This window comes from Abramis brama, assembly GCF_963993115.1.
Source record: "Abramis brama genome assembly, chromosome: 5".
Classification (NCBI taxonomy): Eukaryota; Metazoa; Chordata; class Actinopteri; order Cypriniformes; family Leuciscidae; genus Abramis; species Abramis brama.
In genome coordinates this window covers 32320988-32342590 of record NC_139967.1, presented here as the reverse complement: position 1 = coordinate 32342590, position 21603 = coordinate 32320988, and the positions used below count along the sequence as shown (strand labels likewise).

The 21603-nt window shown below is 36.4% G+C and overlaps 1 protein-coding gene across 6 annotated transcripts in view; it reads right to left on the bottom strand.

Annotated features, from left to right (window-relative positions):
* Window positions 1-21603, bottom strand: part of rasgrf2b (Ras protein-specific guanine nucleotide-releasing factor 2b) — a 67656-nt gene that overhangs the window by 36174 nt on the left and 9879 nt on the right. For all 6 annotated transcript variants that reach the window (XM_084115061.1, XM_084115064.1, XM_084115062.1 and 3 more), the window contains exons 2-5: window positions 5176-5282; window positions 2765-2912; window positions 1031-1120; window positions 523-776 (exon numbers count right to left, since the gene is read on the bottom strand). In XM_084115061.1, the coding sequence (XP_083971187.1) occupies window positions 523-776; window positions 1031-1120; window positions 2765-2912; window positions 5176-5282 (599 nt within the window). The remainder of the gene's footprint in view (window positions 1-522; window positions 777-1030; window positions 1121-2764; window positions 2913-5175; window positions 5283-21603) is intronic.

Sequence of the window (21603 nt, the reverse complement as noted above, 5' to 3'; positions counted from 1 at the left end):
AATGTCTTGTCGTTATAGGTCTGTATGAAATATCATAAACTGAAGAATGTTCCTTACCGCATGCTGCTATACATGTCATCCATCTCCATCTAATCATTCTTTTTGTTTTTGCTCTTCTGATGGTTTTCAGCTTTCTTTTTCTGCAAACTGTATAGTTGTATGGTGTATAGCGATATGACCCAGCACCCAAAATACTATCAAAACACTCCAACTCCATTCACTCCATACACTCTATTCTTCGCGAAAGATGGATAAAAAAGCGCACAGGAAACAAAAACCTTGAAAAAATGATATACGACCCCGCCAAATCACAGAGATGCCGATTCGCACATGACTAATATTATCACAGGACCTCGGTGTTCGGTGAAATATGGTGGAATTTTTACAAATTACAGACATGGCCGATTCGTGCGGGATTAAGACCACAGACATCCTCTGCAATTATTACAAATGACTAGAGGTCACCAGGTTATACTTATCCCGTGCGAATAGGGCTAAAGCCACAGAAACCAAACTACACACCTGTTAAGGAAGATGCTACTGACATCATCGTGGCTTATAGGTGGTTTTTTGGAGCTGGCAGCCATTCTGAGCGGCCTCAGGAAGCAGTTGACCAGGATAGAAAGCTGATGGACGTACTCTGTCTCAGCCTCCACCATGTTGAAGACGATCTGGTTTCTTTTCCTCATGCTCTCAGCATGAGGAGAACAAATGTAGTCCTGCACAATAATCTTCCACTTCCTTCTACACAGCCACCCTCGCATGAAGCTCTGGACCTACAGAGAGAAAGTGTGAGTTGTTTTAGTGTATCTTTAGGATTATTAGTTGTGGTCACTGTTTGATGAAGGAATGATGACGAGATGCACAACAACAGAAACTGAAAAACTTCTCTCAAAAATTCTCTGAAAAATTTCTCAAACCAATAGCCTTGGTTAAATGTTCAACAAGCCCATATGGCTGCATTGTTTAGATGTCCACATACTTCTGGCTATGTATTATAGACAAAAGAGCTTATAACGAAGTTCTTTACCTTTTTGATTTTCTTTATATCAGGATCCTCATCTTCCTGGTATACGTGGTAGGGACGCATTCTTTCCTTAGTTTTGTTCAAGGCTACAATCTTTAAGAGAGCACAAAATACAACATGACTGAGCCTTACAATGTACAGAACACGTGAGAAGGTACATTAGCGGAGATAACTGTCAAAACAATTGGGCTGCAAATGGTCTCTGAAATTATAATTTGACAACTCAGATAATGCTGGTGTATTTAGCGCTCATCATTCTCAATGAATAATCAACGTGTCATAAATTTGGGTCATGGAGACCCTGTGTGGGTGCTGGCACATCAGATAACCATCTTAACTTCCTCTAAATGGACAATTTCCTTCCTTCATTCAACAGCCTTCATCAAAAAGCTCTCTCACCAAGCCTTTATCAGGCATTTACTCTGGATGCAAATAGGTTAAATGCCCCGCAGGGTATCTCCCAGTATGTGTGGTCCACAGACCGCAGTCACAAGCTAAAGACTTCAGTTTATTGAAGTGCTATTGTACACTCTAGATACAGGTAATTATCATGTTTGTCATTTTTTCTTTCTTTATTAAGTGTTAGTTTGGAATTTAAAAAATGTATCTGGTTATCATCACTACTCTTTGCTTTAAGAGGATGATGTTTCCTTAATCGGGTTTTGTGATCTTATAACATGCAAAATTTATCAGTATGTCATTTCATTTTTTACAACAATAATAAATTATACTGAGTTTCCGTAATAAAAAGAATCGCACACGAAAATGCAGCTACACAGAACGGTATAGTATTTGTAAATATCTCGGCTTTATGTTATCGATACAAATGTTTTTCTACAATATGGGGATTTGAGTCTGTAGTAGCTGTTAAAACTGAATGGATTTTTTAATTTTCTCCTTATAAAATATTCATAACTAACAACGAGTTCAAATACAGATGTTTCTGTTTAAAACAACAAAGCATTGCTTTTATGGCTTCATCATTTATTCATACAAGAAAACTACTGATACAATCGTGACACTACAACAAAAGTGTATATTCTTTTCCATTATTCACCATATGCCTATGCAAAGAAATAGCACAAGAAAAACAACACCATGCAATAACAATGATAGATAGACAGACAGAGAGAGAGAGAGAGAGAGAGAGAGAGAGAGAGAGAGAGAGAGAGAGAGAGAGAGAGAGAGAGAGAGAGAGAGAGAGAGAGGCGAGAGAGATCCCTTCCTCTGACATTGACCAGTAAGGATAATGATCTTAATTAAGATTACACATTCCTTGTTGCTTTGCATTGATTTATACTCAGAATCATGTGTTCACACTGGCCCTGCAAAGTCAATAATGGGGCATAATTCTTGTCCCCATGGCGACTGGGCCAATGGGGAGGATAATTCCCTGGTAACACAGCTAGGGAACAGATAAGGTGCAGAGCCTGAGAGATGCTCTGTGGCACACTGGGATTGAATATGTTGCTGGTAACCTTAATCACAAAAAGAAATACTCCTGGAAAAAGCAATGTGCGAAAAGTAAACCTCCAGTAAAACTCCATATCAGGATTGTGTCACTCTGTGTCAGTCACAAATGCTTTTAGTACACAGGATCATTCAGTAATGGCGACATTTTGGAGACCTGCACTGTTATTAGATTAATGGGATCTAGAGTGGTTCACTGATTCATAAAATTGGACCACACATTGGAAAACAGCCCATTAAATAGCACAGCTCAAGCATATACATTACCTCAGCTTTGAGCCTCTCAATCTCTGTGTCTTGGTCTTCCAGTTGTGTGCGGAGCTGATTGGCTGCCACCTTCTCGGTCTCCACAATCTGCACCAGGTGGATGTACTTCTGCATAAGAACCTCACGCTCAATGATGATGTCAGAGTAGCTGAGATGAAAATGACAGGGTTACTTTATGAGATCTCAAAAGTAGGAGTTTATGTATGCCAGTGTTCATTTTGCAGGCCTCAACAATAAAAATGGTGAGTTGAGGGAACTGCCACTATCGGCAAATGATAGCCACTGGAGAGCCAAATTGGTCAAGTGGGTGGAGCTTGACCTAGTACAGCTCCATCTCTGTGGATCTAAGAGGTGGAATTAGGGTTAGGGATTAGGGGTTGATGTTAGGGTTTTGGTGTGGTTGGACACTCTCCAACGATTATGTCCAGAGAGCGGGAGCTGGCCGTCAAGCTCCACCCATTGGCTCTGCAATGAGCAGCCTCTCACTATCGGGCAACCGCTATATTAGTTGTCACTATATCTTCACTTAATCATGTGTTTTTCCCAACGATACTGTCGCATCTAGCTGGATTACATATAGATTAGGTTTTGTAAAAATTGCATAAATGAAGCAGATTTTTTTCAAAAAATCAACATGGGTTGAAAATGATTAACAGCTTACCATACCATCACTTTCCAGTAAAAGTGTTTTTATGACATTATTGCTGTTTGGGTTTTAAATTATAGCTTTAAATTATAAATTCCAGATATAACTGAAAAAAAAAAAAATAATTGTTGTAAGTTTTTAAAATGGGTGGGTGGGGGGGTAGGGGGGCAATTAAACAATAAAAAAAAATAGCTAAAAAAAAATAGTATTTTAAAAAATGCAACCAAAATATGATGCAAAAACAAAACAAAACAAGACATTTATCATTTGATGTTTTAGGGCCTACGTACAAATGTGTTTATGGTGCACTTTGTCTCTTTGATGATGTCCATGATTTACTTCCAGTTACATTTAAGTGAACAATGTCAGCCTGTTTGTTCAATGTGGCCTGTCCAGATGTTCACAGGCACATCTGCCCATGGGTAACCCAATAATCCGTTAGATTCAGCCCATCACCCCAGTGACGCAACACAAATGTACACTGTGGGAGGCTTGAGTATAAATCTGTATAGGGAGTATAAATCTCTGGTGTGTCAGCATGTGAGTGCTTTAAATCTCAGAGGGTTGTGTGTCTGCAGAATATCATGTGCGTGCGTGTGCGTGTGCGTGTGCGTGTGTGTGTGTGTGTGTGCGTCTGTGCATAAGTTTCTAACAACAACACACCTTTATCATAACATCATAAATTAGTCACCCCCCTACCACCCCCCCCCCCCCCCACACACACACACACACACACACACTCAAGACATAAAACTGTATTTGTTTTATTGTTGAAGATGAAGAGCACACGCACACTCTTCCTCTTCTTTTCTGCATTTCACCTCAAGTGACAAGCTCTAGCTTGTTTTCTAATGTAGCTTTCTAATAAACTTGACATTGTATACTTTAAATATTGTTGGTTCTGGGACAAACAATATACATTTTTTTTAAACTTGTTTTATAAAATAAACTTGCTGTTCCTCTTTTGAAGTCACTTTAGATAAAATAAGTGGTAAATGTAATAAAGAAAACTGTGCCATTGTCTCAGAAATGTTTGCATTTTCACAGTCAATTGTTAACAATTACAAAATTGCCAAGTACAGCAACAGATGTTATGGATAAAATAAATAAAGAAACAAGCTTAAATAAATAAATAAAGGACATGAAGCGGGAGATAAAAGAAATAAAATAAAAATGTATTTGAAAAAAAATGAACTCCACAAATTAAAAGAAAACTGTCCCACTAGACTTATACTTGAATAATGAACTACTAAGTTACTAAAAAGTTTTTAACTTCCTAAAAAAACATTATCTTGCCTAGGGCTCTAAGAGAGACAAGACTGGTGCGCCCTCAAAAACCAAGAAAATTGGTACAAGACGCTTCTGGCAACAGTGTTTCCACAGTCTGAAATTACATCTTAATATTCCTTGCTCTAAGGCAGATCTGAGATACAACAAATAAAGCAGTTAAAGCTTTCTTTAGAGATTTGTCTCTTGGAGATGAGATATAAAACAAAGTTTTATCTTAGGCTGCACGTCTGAGCACCAAGAAAAGAGGAATAACAGTGCTGTCAACCTCAGTGCGGCTTATTTGTTGCTGTGCTGCTCTGTAGTGACAGGGATAAATGCACAATGCGCTTGATTTAACCCGCTCTGATGTGTCTCTTTCTTATTATGATGATTTTATTCTTTCAGCCTGAGAGCAAAGCTTCTTTAGCACTGCAAAATATTATCCTTGACTGAGCAGGATATATATATATATATACACACACTGCCGCACTAGTACCTGGCCTGCAGGATGGCCTCCACCCATTCATCACAGTCTGACTCCTCCTCCGTCCGCAGTTCCAGAGGTTTCTGTCCATCATGCCCGAAGATGACAAGGAAATAATGCTGAAACAATAGACAGATGGAAACACATTAAGAAGTTAGCAGACCTATAAAAGCCTGTGTGTGTTTTGAATTACTGAACTTCAATCTGTACTTAAGGCGCTTTAGACAAATAGTGAGCTTTGGTGTCCCATTTTAAAACATTAGAGGCACAACTTGTATGTTGTTGTTGTTGTTTTTTTGTCATAAAAACTATTATATATGTTAAATAAACTATTATCTAACATAAAAGTAACTTAACATTGCTAAGCTGTTTTAAACTAAACATATGTCTGTGTTCTGTCTACTTAAATTGGTAGGTTCCACTTTATTTCGATAATCCACTGTAGACATTCTACTTACTATAAGTAACTTTGCAACTACATGTCAACTAACTCTCATTAGAGCATTAGTAGACTGCTAGTAGACTGTTATGTTACGGTTAGGTGTTTGGGTTCGGGTTAGTAGAATAAGTTGACTTGTAGTTGCCAAGTTACTTATTGTCTGTTGGGGGACCATCAAAATAAAGTGTGATCAGATATTAAGCAGACAGTCTACTAATACTCTAATGAGAGTTTGTTGACATGTAGTTGCAAAGTTACTTGTAGTTAGTAGAATATCTAAAGTGGACTATCAAAATAAAGTGTTATCAGATGGTAATTTTGGCCTTTCTTACCTAAGATGAATTAACTGTATCCAATAAGTAAAACAACAATGTCATAATCTTGACATCATTTTGTTATTTTTACTATTTTTATTTCATTTAAAATTTCCCACATTTTTGCACATCCCTCTAAGTATCCAATTTTACCCTTTTAAAAATAAATGTGTTCAGTGCATTTGTCAAACTCAACCTTCATCCTTTTTACCAAGTTATTTCTTTACCAAGTTAAACATCTGTCTGATTTAATTTCATTTAATAAATTAAATTTCTTTTTTTTCTTTTTTTGCTAAAAAATACAGGGTTGAAAAAAAAAAAGAATAGTAAATAAATTAGCTCATATATTATTTAGTTTAACCTCCTCCTGAGGTCAAACTAACTGGCCAGTTTTAGAAGTTTTATTTTGTAAATAAAATTGTGTTGTGCTGACCCAAAGCAAAACAACATCCACAAAAAGCCTGCATTTACATATTATTAACAGAGCACCTGCTCTTTATTACAAACTCATAGAAACGTCAGCGCCAGCACACAGATACTGACAAGCACTGTGAAATAAAATGGGAACAGGGTTATGAGAGTCTGAGCACTGTGTGGCTTGAGGCCATTGGCAAGGCAAATAAACACATGCAGCCGCTTAACAGCAGGTGCGAGAGGAATTGAATCAGCTATTGTCATGTAATGACCTGAGGGGAAAATTCTGGTTAGCGTGTGTGCGTTCATAGTGATATTAGTAAGTTGCTTCACAAGCTTTAAAATGTCACATACAGGACAATGAAACTGAAAAAAAACCACAATAATTTATTAGTATGGTGTAGGGCCTCCTTTTGTGGCCAATACAGCATCCATTTGCCTTGGGAATGACGGATACAAGTAAGAGGGATTTTGAGCCATTCCTCTTCCTGATCAGTGGCTAAGTCACTATATGATGCTGGTGGAGGAAAACGTTTTCTGACTTGCTTCTCCAAAACACCCCAAAGTGGCTCAAAAATGTTCAGATGTGGTGACTGTGCAGGCCTTCACTGTGTTCAACTTAACTTTCAGGTTCATCAAACCATTCTGTCACAAGTCTTGCTGTGTGTATTGGTGCATTATCATGCTGATACATGGCACCCCCTTCAGGGTACAATGTTTGAACCATTGGGTACACATGATCCTCCAGAATGGTTCGGTAGTCCTTGGCAATGACGTCATCAAGCACAGAATGCCGTGATATTGCAGCCTAAACATCACTGATCCACCCCTGTGCTTCACTCTGGGCACACAACGGTCCGGGTATTAAGACTCTTTGGGGCTTCTCCAAACTGTAACTCCCACAGATGTGGGAAAGACAGTGAAGGTGGACTCATCAGAAAAACTTACATGTTTCGCATTGTCCAAGGTTGCACTACTGGCACAGATGAAACAGACATTTTTGATTGGCACGAGTGACCAAAAGTTTGGCTATAGCAGCCCAACCATGAATATCGTGAATGTGAATTGACCATGAATATGTAACTATGTGGAGCTCCAGACAAACAGTTTTGGTGGAAACAGGAGAGTCGAGGTGTGCATTTAATTCAGGATATGCTTTTTGGATACAATCCGTGTTAATTCCTGGACATCCCTTTCAGACAGGCGTTGACAGTTACTCCGCCTGAATGTGGTTCGTCCTACGTGGTGGTATGCCGACATTACCCTCGATAACATAGTCCTCGATACACCACAAAGACTTGCTGTCCTTACCACAGATGCACCAGCGAGACACGCACCAACAATTTGTCTCTTTTGAAATCTGGTATGTCTCCCATTATGTTGTGTGGATTCCAATATTGCATGTACAGTATAGCTGTGCTATTGCTCTTCTAATTCAACCTTCTTACTCTGATGGAATATAAAACCAGTGAATATATAGGCGTGAAACCCCCAACGCTATATATTGGCCAGTGTTTCAGTTTCATTGTCCATCCCCTGTACATTTTATTGCAGATTCATTGTGTTTACACTTTTTTTTCTACACCCAAGTATAGGAAGTAAGACAAAAATAACTAATATGTAAAAAAATAAATAAAAAAAAGTCAAGTGAATAAAGGAGTGGGGAAATGTAATAAACAAATAAATAAACAATTCAAAAATAGAATAAAATAGAAAAAAGTCTGTACATTCAATCAGATTTAGAAGACCCTGCAAAATGGGACAGCTCACAACATCAAAGTAAAAAGCATATAGGTTCTTGTTTAATAGGGGAGTGAACTGTTACTGCAGTCTTGTGTATCCATACCAACTGGTGTTGCTACAAAGCCAATAATTAATGAAATATCAATTGCTTCGAAGCAGCCAAACTTCTCTTTAAGCATTACTAACCAAAGCCTGACATCTCCTTAAAAAAAAAAAAAAACCTGAAGAAGTGAGGTTTGGCCTTTTGCAGACAGTGAACTTCACCATCACTTACAGTACTCTAACGGTATTTAACTGACACTGAGAGAAACTAATCACAGCCTAAATGCATGAAAGCTGATCATTTCCATCCCTTGGTGCCTGAATCAGCATACACTTAGAATCCAGTGGGAAAATAAGCCTAAGACATCTACAGAAGATAATTATCGTTATGCATATAAATGCAATTTGCTAATGCAAAGGTTGAGGGGTCAGAAAGCAGAACATATTGCATTTGTTTGTGTATCTGATGTTTACATTTATTTCACATCTGCAGCCGACACTAATGAAACAAGCTACTACAGCTGGTCATGCAACAAGAAACAAGGCAAGCTCCACTCGTTGCTCCTTGAGTTACCACTGGATTCGTGAGAAGGAGATAAAATACAGCGCAAATATTTGAGTCAGTTTGATATAGCCATGTACATGTCAGTGATATAAAGAACTGCTTGTGTGTCAGCCTGTTTACATGTGCATATTCGTCCATTATATGTATGTACACATATATAAGCGTAAAACTGCAGTTGAAGTCAAGTTCAGGGGATTAAGTGTTCAGTGTTTTCTAGTACAGACAGGCATGAGAGGCCTTATGTAACCCTCCCTCGATCTATTTACAGTCTCCCAGGCTGACTGGGTGTCCTGCTCCTGCACTCCTCTCTTGGCGTTTAAGTTGCATGTAAACAGAAGGATAAAATCAGCACCAGGTATTCTTATGATTTCCAGATACATACTCAAAACCGAGATAGCTTTGTAAACTATTGGTAAACCTAGCAGAACTTACTTAAATATCCAAATGTACTCATGGACCCTTTTCACAGATCCTAATGATGCATTTCCACAGGTATTGACATCATAAATCTATTTTTTTTTTTTTATATATATATATATTTTCATTTTTTTAAAGTACATTTATTACACTACAGTTAGTGTTTTCTTATAGCTTGGCATTCATTTTCAGAAAACTAGTTTACGCTGCTGTGTGGATGTTTCTAATACAACAGCTGAGGCAGTGACAGTATCTTTCTCTCTTCTGACCAATGTAATCAATCTCTCTATATTTTTCCTCTTTTGAAATGTAATAGAAACACTAATGTGGAAGTTTTCTTTTGCTATGGGGGCAAATGGGAATGCAAAAATGATATTTGTTGTAGTTTCCATTCACCACTATTGACATTTACCCAACTATGATGACTTCCAATAATCAGAAACCATGACAACAAACTAGGGCATAATCAGTAACCTATGGCAAACAGAAAAGCAGGAAAATGGGGAGTAAAGGAAGCAGGAACCAATGAGAATCAATGACATACAAACTAAAAGTCCATTAAAAGAAACATCTGACACATGTTAACTGATATAGTTAACTAATGTAAACAAATGAAACCTTATTGTAAAGCATTACCGGATATCAAAAGCTGAAACATCTGAAGAACTCTACTTTTTCCCAAGCAATGGACTAAAGAGTCTGTAAGCAGCCTTGTTGATACGATGAGATAAAAACAAAGTCAAAACAAATACACATACATCAGAGTTAATACAGAACACAATATTACATCTCTGCAATCATAAGCCCTGGAGCATCTTTTAAACGGTCTATTGCAAGGCTCTTGTGTACTGATACATCCTGCAATAAAAGGAAGCAAGTCATTTGCTCAAACTCAGAACATTTACTAAGGAAGGCAATCAGATTTTTCACAAAAAGAAGATTCAGAAATGAAATCAACTTCTGTAAATGAAAAATGGCCTGACAAAACAAAAGCATATTTATTATTATTATTATTATTATTATTGTTATTTTAATTTGCATTTAACAGTAATAGTTATTTAGTAATACATAAACGCAATGAAAAAAACACTAATAAGTGCATAACACAAGTTTGTAATTTTCAAAGGTAAAAAGAATGACAATAAAAGGTACTGGAAAAATAATCTTTGCAGATATATGTAATATAACCACAAAAAAGAAAAAAAATGATCTGTTATATGCGTCATAACATGTTTAGAATTGCAGGTAATATAGATGGTCTTTACTGTATATGTAACGCACTGTGCTGAGCATAAGATACTTTAAAATAGTCTCGTTTTCAGTGATTTATTCTACATTATTATTATTTAGTCTTGAATGCATCAGTAAAAACTATAAACCAATCAGTAATGTTTTGCATTACACCATTTATTTAGCATTAGAGTGTTTATGAATTTATGTTTTATAAGTTATATTATAGGAGTGTCTTATTCATTTTGCATTTTGTAAAGAAAATAATTAATTTTATTAAATAATAATTGAAAATATATATGTATGTTTAGAAACTATGAGGATACACTGAAACAAAGATCTTTCTGTTGTGGTGGAGCCAGAGTAAGTAATAATCAGAACTACTGGCCTGAGTAGCAAGCAACAGAAAAAAATTATGTTTAAAAAATGTATGTCTTTGAATCTTTAATCAAAGACATTTTTTGACGTACAAATGTAAACAGACATGTGCGTAAGAACACCAAATAAGCCAGAAGAATACTGTTTTACATGCAGTTCTGGCTATTCCACTAGAAATCTACAGTATTCGTGTTGAGAAACAGCCCACACTGATACTGACCTAGTAAACTAAATCATCAGCACTCTCCTCCTTTACACGCATGAGCTCATTTCATTGCAGCTGCGAATGGACCGGTGACCCTTCCACTATGCCGGTCTTCCCCCCTGTAATGGTCTGACTGAAATACTTCCTAACCTATTTCCTCACACAAATCATACATTTTCTAAATGCTGTTGCCCTGCATTCACAAGGCCATGCCCTGAAGTGCTGAATTATATGAAGAGATTCTGTTCTGGGAAGAGCGCTTATATGGAAGCGGTACACACAAGTTGTGTCCCAATTCAGAAGCTGCATCCTTCGAAGGACGCAGACTCCAAAGGCCATGCCTTCAAAGTCCAAGAAAGTTGGACCGAGCATTGTTAAATGGAACGGTGAGTAAAGTTTGTACTGGACTGAAAATTATAGTCAACTGTTTGAAAAGAAAACAGGGTTCACAACCTTTCTAAATGTTCACCACACTGCATAAAAATCACATAATCAGTAAGTTACGACAACATTGTTTTTTACATTATTTTACCTCATCAAAAATATACAAGTTATATTATATTCAAAGTTATACAAGATTCAACACATTTTTTAAGTCAGTTTGCTGTGATTGAAGTTGAAATTACTTAAATATCCAAGTTGATTGTACTTAAAAATTTAAGGCACTTTTACAGTGCATGGTCCATTTCCGTGCATAATAAGGAGTATGCACTATCTATAAAATCACATTGGTAAGATATGCGTTGACATATTTGAATGGCTTTCAAGTAAAAAACAAACAAACATTTGTATCGAATTTGCTGTATAGAAAATTCCACCAATCAGAGAGTAGTAACAAGCAAAAATCAAGTCGGTCTCCCTATTCACTCTCAAAATATTTCAATATTTCAATACATATGCATATTTTGCAATAAAGCTACAGAGAAATATAAAACTACTCATTTAAAAACAATACATTTCAATTCGATAATGCAATTCGCAATGCCTTTGTAGTTCTTTCCCTCACCAAAGCCGTTAAACAGTCTTGTACCTCACCTTCACCCCATAGCTGGTTGACTTGGTTTCTGGCTTATAATGCTTGAAGTCTTTTTTGAAACCCCTATGGGAGAAATGAATGGAAAAAGTACTTCCGGAAACAACGCCACTGAAAAAGTGGACAGGCACTGTTGCACTCTATTGAGACCAGCCTTCATCGAGCCGCTGTGAAGCATTCATTCTTTGAAGGATGCAGCCTCTGAATTGGGACGCAGCTTTAGTATGCTCTTGTTCGACTCACAGGAGACAATGTCGCCGCATTAGTGCCCAAGGCCAACACAAACCAACAGGCCTGGTGAGCAGGGGTAAAGGTCCAGCCCAACACCTCTAAATCTAGTCACCGAACACTCCACCAATACACAAATTCATCTCTGCATGTATCCGCAATAGTAATTTGCTCTGGCAATCTGCCAAGCCAGAAGGGAAAAGCAGAGCGGGTGGGTGAGAGAGACAGAACCTCTTGCATAACATTTCTTAACAAGTGTCAAGCATATTTTTAAACCGTCACTTCACATAACAAATCCTGTTTCCATGACAACCCAGTGCTCTGCGCAAGAGCAGCGTTCAATAATGCTTTTTGCACTGCATTCATTACTACCGTTTTATTCGTTCAGCACCTTGCCAATCTTCATTTAAACCTCCTCATCTATTACACTGAAAGCAGTCAGAAAATGTGTTTGGCTCAGCCGTTTGCAAATAATATTTGCAGTGATCTCAGCACTGTAAATTACAATACTATTTTGAAAAAAAGGGTTTGATCCGGTTTAAACTGTTTTAGCCTGTCAGCCGGCAAAACCACTCAAACCCCTTATAAAACCAGCAAAACAGAGCAGCTTGAGCCTAACCGGGCTGGAAGACCACCCTGGGTGGTTTAAGAAGGGTGAATATTTGTCTCAATTAGCAGCACTTGTTTGTTTTATGCGTTTCTATCATTGGGCGAAGGGAGAAGAGATGGAGTTGTCAGCTTTGCTGTTGGTTTTCAGGAAAAGTGTTGATGTTCGCCGTCTGGATAAAATAGATGACGCTTTCTGCTCTCACTCCTGCTGGGTGCTTACTGATACTGTTTACAATCATGCAGTTCGGCTCTGCGCTATGTCTAGTTCTCTTTGCTGCTACAGCCAGATATAAAACAATCAATCACAAAGCAATATTTGCTGTTGTCACAATACACCTTTGTGGTTTGTTTGTGACGGGCGGATGCCATTAAAACAATTGGAGCGGGCCCTGCTTTTTCCTCAGGATGAAAGTGCACTGTATCTTCGAGTTTTTATGGAATCTATTGTAATATAGCACCTCAGTTATTTCAAGACATGCACGTAATATATTAACCACGGAGAATAAAGTGGACTGTCAATAATATTCTGGACTTTTGAAGAAATGGCATAGCAACAGCTAAAACCAGCCCAAGGAAAACTGGTCTTTTGGCCCGGCCATGCTGGTTTGGCTGGTCTTTAATGTTGGTCTTGGGGTTTTGCCTACTTGACAGCTGGGAGACCAGTTTGCAGATCAGCTAAACCAGCTAAGACTAGCAAACCAAGTATGCGAGAGGTGCGTAGTGAAAGAGAAGCTTGATTTCACTTGAGCCATATGTGGACAGGACTTACTTTTGAGATTTTAATCCCATCTGAATCTGCCAAGTTTGTGTTTTTCCTCACACAACCTCTGTAACAATTCCAGAGTAAATTGACTACTGTTTTTCGGCAAACTCGGTGGTCGTCTGAGAAATCCAATCCCGTTCGAATGCAATAGCCTTTGATTGCTGATCCCAATAATTCTCCTCATGTATTTTTGACTAACCAGACCTGCCATTTGCACACTAATCTTCTGCATGTTGCACCTTTCAATATGGACGTTATCTGATGAAAAAGTCAAATAATATAAATAAGAAATTAAGGAAAGTCAAAAAAGCGAAAAAAAACTTACAAGACTGGCCATTTTAATAGCATCGGGTAAGATATGAATAGATTTTTCTGCTCAGTTGGCTTTATTATAAGCAGCCACTCATCAAACTCATGTGAAATTTATTTAAACAAGGTTTTTATAATACATAAAAATTCAATAAAAAAAATAATTAATTAAAATATGTCATATGTGATGCGCAGAAACATTATATGACCTTTTATAATGCCCACGTCTAGAAACATCTAGTTGTTAGTCCTATCCTAATCTATGCATAAAAATAACAGATGTAGTGTGAAAAGAGTTGTAACTCGTACGTCGCTCAAAAAACTGGAGATTCTGTGTTTTTTATCTGATATTACATCACAAGTGTAACATAAATGTTTCAATAAGCGTGAAACGTTTCTCCAAAATATTTTTTTTCTTTTTTTCTTTCAATAACAGTATTTAAACGGCTTAAAATATCTGAAATGTTATACATGATATAGAAAATGAATAAGATAAACTTTACACTGTTCCGGGAAATCGAAGAGGGGGAAATGGAAAACCCAGAGTGGAGCTGGAGTGGAGTAATTACAAAACACTTTCAGCAAGAGGAGAAATTGCAGTCACTCCACCTCTCTCATGCACTGTGCAGAAAAACACCTTAGGCTGGTGTAAGTTGTTATTTTCTGCAGGGTGCACCACACAAGACTCCTTTCAATTTCATCATTTTAATTATGAATTGTTCCCCTTTCTCTAGCTTCTATAAATCTTTTTTGCTCATTCTTCAAAGCCATAATTGCACAATTAACAGTCAATAATATTAACTGCACAATTAAATTGCAAATTTACTTTCAAGTATTGAAATCCAGTAAATTGTTTCATGATTTTATTGCAATGCAATAACCATCAAAAATAATTCCTATTTTCCACTATAAATTTCTCATCTCTATCATGCTATTTGTGCTGGAGAGATGTGCCTTTTGCCAGCCTCTCTTTATGGTTATTTTGTTCATTATTGCTAATGTTTTTTATTATTTCATCCCAATTTCAAATGTTTTAGTTAATCTTTTTTATCAGCTAATGCAGCTTCATAAGCTTTTGAAATACAATATAATTTGTATCCAAATGAAACAACAGGTAACAAAGAGAGAGTGTGTTTGTGTATAAAAAGCTCCATAACAAAAATAAAATGCTAATTTGAGTTATTCTCTTTTTGTGCATCTTACGACGCAATTTTTTGAACAAAAGTATAAAAATTTATGAATGAATGAAGTAATTACTTAAACTAAAAACAAGGTGCTAGGTCTTTTTATTGCAAACATGGAAATTATTTCAAATGTTAACAAAGTGATTGGTCAGTCACAGTTGATTCTGACCTGTCAATCATTCATAATAACTGTTGAATAAATAAATAAATATTTTTGGAAAATAGCGATGTCGTAAATAACTGTTATGGACTAATATTATATTCATATATGTGAAATTCTTTCCACCATGATATTTTCCACCATGACAAACTTTTTTGCACCTTTTTTGCACACAGAGCATCATCTAAAATTCAGAGCGTCTTTTACAAATAAATGTAAAAATAAAACACTTGGCAGTGATTGGGAGTGGAGTCACAGCAAAACCGTACTAGTACAACTGATGAAGTATTCATGAACCTTTTTCCTTTTTCCATGAACCTTGAGGGTAAGAGTGTTATAACTGTTGAGTGTTGATTGTGTGGGAGAATGTGTGGATTGGATTGATTTTTACTTTGTTTTCACTCACACAAATATTACAAGCAAAAACATTTCCTTAAAGGAGAAGTGTGTAATTTCTTTTTTTTTAACCTTTATTTATACAATGCAGACTGTTTCAAAGCAGCTTTACAATGATCAACAGGAAAATATTGATTCAATGTTGCTAACAGAATTCAATTCTGCTGTAAAGCAGCTCCAAAAAGACAACAGTAAACAGTCAATATTCAGCTGAAATCATTTTAGTGTTGATTTAGTTTGCTTCGTTAAAGGAACACGCCGACTTTTTGGGACTTTAGCTTATTCACTGTATCCCCCAGAGTTAGATAAGTCCATACATACCCTTTTCATCTCCGTGCGTGCCGTAACTCTGTCTGACGCACCCACCGCTAGCCTAGCTTAGCACAAAGACTGGAGGTAAACGGCTACAGCTAGCATACTGCTCCCAACAAGTGACAAAATAACACCAACATTTTCCTATTTACATGCTGTGATTTGTATAGTCACAGCGTGTACAAATAACAAGGTCACATGAGACACAGCCATCTTCTAACCGTATACATACTGGGAACTATATTCTCAGAAGGCGAAGCACTGCTACTTCTGCGGAGTGATTTACTCCAATTCTGAGCGAACTCTCTGCTCCTCACCACGGGGCGTCTCAGGCGCTGCGAGCAAATCACTCCGCCCAAGTAGCAGTGCTTCGCCTTCTGAGAATATAGTTCCCAGTATGTATACGGTTAGAAGATGGCTGTGTCTCATGTGACACAATTTTTGTCCCATTTTTGGTATATTTTATGGTTCTGTTGTCAGTCACAGCATAGGACTATATTGAGAAAACGGTCAATATAGACTTAAAAACTTTTTTTCTGTCCCACGGCAAACAAAGTATTACATGATTAACAATGGTTTAAAAACAATTAAAGAAGTGTCATTCATTTTTAAGTTTTAAAGTGTAGTCTTGTTTAATATTATGTAATCCTTTGAAACAAGTTTGCAGCATAAGTCACAGAACAGCGCAAAATGTTACAATTTTGTAAACTGCGTTTAATAAATGCCACTGAAAATGTCATTGATAAAACAACTGAATACAATAAAATTCCACATAAATTAATGCCACGATTTTAATGTTCATAAATAAGGATTTGTACACATTTGTACGTCAGGAAAGTTGTTCATACATAAATAATTTACATTTTAGTGCTTTTAATACATCAATATTGTGTTTAATTCTCTATGTACGTCTATGTAAATGTACGTGTGGTAGAGCCACACATTACATAAAAATACATATACTCATGAGATCACGTTGGATATAAACTCTCAATTGGAAGTTATAAAGTTCTACACTTACCCTTTTCTATTTTTTATTTCATGGTGGAAACAAGCTTTCACAATTAAAACATTCGATGTCATCCTGAAAGCACTGCCACATGACCAGTGCCAACCTTACATTTCTTCAAAAATTGCTCTTTATGAAAAAACTAAAAAATATCCTAAATTAAAACAGAACCACAATAACACAAAGCAACAAAACAGCAGGCTTCACGTCCTGAAACAGGGGGGACCTGTCATTTTACAGCTTCCCATCTAGATCTCATTTCTGAAGCCAATAATCAAAGCTAAACTGGGGAATAAGTTTTCGCATCTCTCCCCTTAATCTAGTGAAAACATTTTGAGCTGAAAGATTTCCTCACAGGACGCTTTGTAATGAGGAACACAGGGACGAAATAAATTTCACTGAGAAAATACTGTAATTTAATGCTGAAACACATCAGTTATAATTGGAAAAGATTCACATTATGTCTGATCTCGTTCTTCCGATGGTAATGGTAATGATAATTCTCGAGGCGCCATAGTGTTGGAACTGTCATGGGGCGTGATAAATTTCATATATTAAAAGTGTATGAATTTGAGATCATCTGCTTTTGTGTGAAGATGGATGAGCTTAGAAAGGATGAGCTTTCTTCTGAGGAAGAAAAGGAATGGTGGTCATGGCCCTGGAAATAGCCTCTTAATATGAATAATTAACAGAAGATGTTCAATAATAGCAACTGCTGCACTAGATATACTGAAATGTGTTGCAAATTAAAAAGAAATGCTGCCCTATGTATTGTCACCTGTCTGATGTTAAAGGACAATTCCGGTGAAAAATGAACCTAGGGGTAATTAACACATGGTTACCGAGTCGATCGTTCCCTGGGATGCGTTTTCATGAAAATCGAATGTAAAGAGTTTTATCTTTAAAAACAGATTAGCTCATAACACTAGTATATGGGGCACAGAGTAAGTAAAAGTAAATCGCTAGTTAATACCACTAACAAGGCTCAAAATAGCCTCACACTAACACGGTAGCATAACGAGGGTCCCTACATACAAACCGAAGCATTGAGAACTTTGTAAGTGTACAGACAGTTTAATAAGAAGATAAAGACAGTACATTACGCGTATACAGGCAGGCGTCATCTTGGAAAACAGTCTCGACTAATCGAGTCACGAACGATTTACTTTTACTTACTCTGTGCCCCATATACTACCGTTATAAGCTAATCTGTTTTTAGAGATAAAACTCTTTACATTCGATTATCATGAAAACGCATTCCAGGGAACGATCGACTCAGTAACCATGTGTTAATTACCCCTAGGTTCATTTTTCACCGGAATTGTCCTTTAAGTGTCAGCATCCAAGTATCCAGACAAGCGACAATTCGCCCGTTCTCTACTTGTATTTTTGAGAACAACAATTACCCTCTTCCTGAAGACTTTCTTGAAATCAATGTTGTGTCTAGTCTTTTCTATTTGTTCACAGTTAGAAATGTTTACCAGATAAATTTTATTTTATTTATTTATTTATCCTTTATTTTACCAGGATAGTCCCATTGAGATATAAAATCTCTTCTTCCAGGGAGTCCTGGCCAAAATGGCAGCACAGAAAGTTTCACATAAACAACATACAAACATAAAACTCAGAATCTTTCATAAAATTTTGTCCAGCACTCAAAATAACAACACAAGCTACTTAACCAAACATACACACGTTTCCCTTAAATTGGTCAATAAGAGATTTTTAAAAACTTTTAAAGAGGGTAGTGCTTCTATCATTATTATACTCTGCAGCTCATTCCATAACCAGGGAGCATAGGAAGAGAAGGCAGTTTTACCAAGCTCTGAACGTACTCTAGGAACCTTTAAAAGCAATTTAGCACTAGATCTAGTGCTATAAGTACAGGTATAATACGATAAAAGACGACAGATATAAATTGGTAGTTTTCCTAACAATGCCTTAGCAATAAACATCAACATGTGTATTTTTCTCCTTTGAAACAAAGAAGTCCAACCCACCAATTCGTACAAGGTACAATGATGAGTGCGTGAAGAGGCACTCGTCACAAAGCGCAAGGCAGCATGGTATACACAATCTAACTTTTTTATAGAAGATGAACTTGCATGCATATAAATCACATCACCGTAATCTAATACGGAGAGGAAACAACTCTGAATAATTCTCTTTCTTGCTTCAAAAGGATATAAATACATGGATGCTTGATAAAAACCACTTTGTTAGCAGAGGCATTATGCTTATTATGATGTTGTATCAACATCATGTCCAGCTGTGCTTATCCCAGTGGCTGATGGGAACAGCAGGATGACATAATTCCCATTCGGGTGTGAACGGTAATGAGATGGCCAGCAGTGATTCTTTAATATTATTAATAACTGCAGTCAGGGAGCAAATGTGTAATCTAATATCATCATGACTGCAATGGCCATGGCTCAGCATATATCAGTTAATCAACATTAGGTGGTTTGGCATTTAGATTGTTTTGTAGGGAACACTGGTTTACAGGTGTTCAAACTAGCTCTGTTTCAAAACCTATTGAACCATCTATAGCTAGTTAGGCAGCTAACTTCTAAGACAGCACTGTAACCGCACAGAAACCTCAGAGGTGACTGAATTGAAACAGTCTACACTGCAGGAATAGTCACTTATGTAGACACAAATAACGCTCTCATGTGAAGTACACAGGTTTTTCCAATAGAGTCTGGTGTTAGCATGTGGCTAAGCTAATGGCAATACTCTAAACATTACATTACATACACAAATACACACAAATAATGCATGAAATTGGGTTTTTCTTATTTACTAGGATAGGAAGAGCTATTTTTATCAACACATTGCAGTATTGAATCAAATGGATAGGGTACAACGGGGTAAAAGGCGCCTTTGAATTTATTTTCCTCTAAACCAGATGCCACAAAAATTTGCCGTGGCACTTTCCAAAACATCCACATTTCAAGATGCACGTGGAAATTTGGCTGATCCTTGACACGAATCACGATCAGCAGTGCAAAGTGTATTCTGTGCTAATCTGATCTAATATTTGATTTTGAATATTTAGAATTTTTTAAATGTTGTAGATTTCAGTAGCAAATGAGATTCGCTAAAATGAATATATTTTGAGACAAAGGTCTTATTAATGGTTTTAAACAGGTTTGCTAATTAATGCAAAAAAAATTAAATACCGGAAGAATATGTAAAAGTATGATATTTGGGACAAAACGCCCCTGCTGTCGGGGAAAAAGGCACAATAATTAACATGAAAATAAACAGCCAGCTGACTTTTCCTTTTGTTGACTTGACATGTTAGATTCAGATGGTAAATATCACATTACGTTGGGTGTCCACCTTCGAGATAATCACCATATTTATAATGAAACCAACACATTTAAAATATGATATTAATCATATCATATAATATAATATAATGTATTGTTACTACTGTAAATCTATATAACATTTTTATGGGATCTCCTTCAGTGCTTTCAGAATCTTTCTGTATTTTTAAAATATATTTTATATTAACATTTTAATGACAGTATATTTATTGAACAAAAATTAATACTTTTATTTATAAAAAAAAAATTAAAGAGAAAAATAGTACAAACTTTGCTAAAGTGGTTGTTTTGAAAAAGTGTTCACTTTATTTTAGCTAAAGTATTTGTATCAATACTTTGTGCCTTTTCCCCCATGCTGGTGAGACTTTTACCTTGCGTGTGGGGGGTAAAAGGCACACCTTGCCACATCATACATTTATCAGATGTTTTAAACAAAATAAACTACTTTTATTTTTTATTTTTTTACTGAGCGCATTTTAGTGCAATGTATATTGCCATAGAATTTGAATCTTAGAAGAGCATAATTTTGCAGCTCACTGGGGTTTTGAGCAAAGATACGTCACAGTGTTTTTTTTTTTAAATAAATAAATAAATAAATATGCCATTTGCCAGAAAGAAGAATCATGTACTGTTGATTGTTTTGGTAAGTCAACAAGAGTCTGGACAAAACAGGCTGGGACAAAAATGAAAAAATAATGAAAAGACAGGCATTCTGTCCTTCCTTGCAAATTATAGAGCACTATATCAGCTATATTAGAAACACCTGTTTGTTTTTCCACTCCAACATTTTCCATTTTAGAAAGTATGATCGCTGACCCATTATCTCAGTTGTGTTTATTATATCAGCTCATGCTATAAAAATGTTTTATTGTGCACTATCTGGACCCGAACAGAACCATTAAAACAATGAAACAGGTCATAGTGTAAATTACAGTGCAGTAGATAAGGCCAGACTACTTTAACTTTTTTTCCACAACACATCCATCCAACGATCTGCTGGGAATTATGTGGGATTTCCTTACGTATGTATTTCCCCTAATTGGAAAAACAAAAGAATATCAGGTCTCTATTAATAAAGATGCAAAAAACGCATTTAAGGTGTGTGCTACATTAGTTTCTACATTTCTGGCAAACATTACTGCCAATTTTCCCAAATTAAATGAACTTTATTGTATCAAACTAATGTTCACTATAAGAGAGTAACACATACTTGAACTGCAGTGATGACACACAACCTTGAGCTTGCATGTAACCGCTTCCGATTTATCCAAAACCAAAACCAGTTATATAACTTATTTATAAAAGGAAACCTATTGCAATAAAATAGTTCATTTAACAAGACATGAATCATGAAT